Source organism: Miscanthus floridulus, chromosome 9, assembly GCF_019320115.1.
Source record: "Miscanthus floridulus cultivar M001 chromosome 9, ASM1932011v1, whole genome shotgun sequence".
Taxonomy (NCBI): Eukaryota; Viridiplantae; Streptophyta; class Magnoliopsida; order Poales; family Poaceae; genus Miscanthus; species Miscanthus floridulus.
In genome coordinates this window covers 111,197,892-111,200,183 of record NC_089588.1, presented here as the reverse complement: position 1 = coordinate 111,200,183, position 2,292 = coordinate 111,197,892, and the positions used below count along the sequence as shown (strand labels likewise).

At 51.0% G+C, this 2,292-nt stretch overlaps 1 protein-coding gene across 1 annotated transcript; it reads right to left on the bottom strand.

Annotated features, from left to right (window-relative positions):
• Window positions 1-674: 674 nt before the first annotated feature.
• On the bottom strand, window positions 675-1,013 carry LOC136480578 (BTB/POZ and MATH domain-containing protein 2-like). Its single transcript, XM_066478079.1, has one exon. It carries the CDS (start codon window positions 1,011-1,013, stop codon window positions 675-677), a length of 339 nt encoding a protein of 112 aa, XP_066334176.1.
• Window positions 1,014-2,292: the final 1,279 nt, after the last annotated feature.

Sequence of the window (2,292 nt, the reverse complement as noted above, 5' to 3'; positions counted from 1 at the left end):
CCGTGCCAGGGGCACTCGGCAAAGTATTTTTCAAAAAAAAAATTTGCCAAGTGCGGGACACTCGGCAAAGAAATTTTAAAAAAAAAAAAATCTTTGCCGAGTGCCAGATCTGGGACACTCGACAAAGAAATTTAAAAAAAAACTTTGTCGAGTGCCTAACAGCAGGTACTCGGCAAAGAAGGACGTGGCTGAACACCATTACGCGGGTCATCCTATGCTGAGTGCCGCGCTTTTGCCGAGAGTCTGGCACTTGGCAAAGAAGTCCTTTGCCGAGTGCATTTTTTTGCCGAGTGCCCTATTTTTGACACTCGGCAAAGAATTTTTCACTCGGCAAAGTCTCTGTTTCCAGTAGTGTACATATATAATTCCTTGATACAAAATTTGAACATCTTAAGAAGTGTGGGAGATCACTAGTGGCTATATCTTTATGGCTGTTTCAGATAACATTAGAGTAAAAAGTCGACCATTATAAGTCTTAAGTAATAAAATTCTATTTAGTTAGCACTATTATTACCCTATCCGAAATCATACTTCAAGCTCCATCACTTATGTTAAGAGATACGGTGAAGGTTTCAAATGATTTCTTATGATATTGTAGTATTTAAGAAATACTCTACGGCCTAAAATCCTTATTCTACAAAGTATCTTTTTCAGCTTCTTCCGATTCAAGCAGGTCATGGAGCAACCACTGCGAGCAGCTCCTCGAGAAGAGACGGACACCTTCTCTTGAGATGTTGGAAGCCATCTCTCGCCATGACTGCCTTGAGATTACCAGGCGCCTTGAGGAACTCAAAGCACGCAGCCTTAAGCCCCTGGCAAGCATGCTGCTCTGCCAGGACCAGTGTCGCCGCTGCAAGGTTGACGTCCACATAGCTGCGCAGCATGTCTTCGCAGATCAACTTCAGCCTCTGGAGGTCATACCGGTCCGCCGCCACGAGAAGATGCTGAGCCATCACTGCTATGTCAGGCGCGTCGATTTCCGGCAGAGAGTCGGTGTAGATGAAGTGGAGCATGCACCGGAAGTCCGGAACACCCTGGCCTCCATATCAGTAACTAGGAATTGGCAACTCTAACTTCCTAACAGTAGCAATTCATTTGAAATCATGCAATTCATTCTACTCATACCGACCCAAATTCAGCAGCTGTTATAAACTCAGCAATCAATATGCAAAGACAGATTCTACTATAAATCTAAAACTGTTGACCTTCTCCTATGAATCTAACAAACAATGCAAAGCTGAAACTGAATGGAGCTGCTGTACTGCTACTCGCCACAATCCAACATCTCTGAAAAGAGAACCATTGTTCCATTTGCCGTCTCTGCAGGTTCACTGGAATACTACTATACTAGTGATGTTCTTGGATATAAGTATTTGACTTTTACGGTCATAACATGAACTACTGGATCTCCTAAAAACAAACAGCAGCACAATACCTCCCCCTAAGCTGCAGCCCCCATCGACCTTTCCATGTGCAGTCTGGAGTGACGTTCCCTTTCTCGAGCAGCTCCAGGGTTCCAGACGATTTCCCTTCCCAGCCAAACCTAGAGCAGAGAAGCGCAGGCTGTGATCTATGGGAACACAGGAAGGAGAAGAAATCAAATTAGACCTAGAAGCAAACATCTTGTCACCAGCTTGCCGCAGATTCGCCACCGGCAGTGGAGGACTTCGTTGCGGGTTCCTCAAACTGTCCTCACGGGCTCCTGCAGCTGTGGATCTGCGGTCACAGGATCTCCTCCGGCAGCAGATCTCAGGTGGGAGAGGAGGGAAGGGAGGGCGGCGGCGACCTCGGGGAGAGCGGCAGCACAGCGGCGCCCCCTGCAGCATCACCGAGGGCAGCATCGCGGCCCCCACCGCCGCTCGCCTTGGCCTTCTGTGCAGGTCCTCCCCCAGCGCGGCGGTGTCCGGGAGCGAGAGCCAGTGCACGAAGATGCGGTCGAGGACGCCGCGCAGCGTGGGTTGCCGGAGGACGAGCGCGCAGATTTGAGATGGGAGGGGGAAGTGTGGTGCGGGAGAGGAGTTGCACTGCCGTGGGCGGCGGCGGCGGTCGTGTGTGCTGCGGTGGCGCTGACATCTTGGGCGCTGGTGGCCAGGCGGCGCGGGGGTGGGGGGGGGGGGGCGCAGAGGAGAGGCAGTGCTGGGGAGAGGAGGGAAGGGAGCGCGGGGAGAGGCTTGCGGCCGACGGCTGAAAGAGATAAGGGAAACTCGCGCGTGGGCCTATAAGCCCAAGGTTACCGAGTGTCCTAGATCTGACACTCGGCAAACAAAATAGTTTGCCGAGTGTTAGAGATTA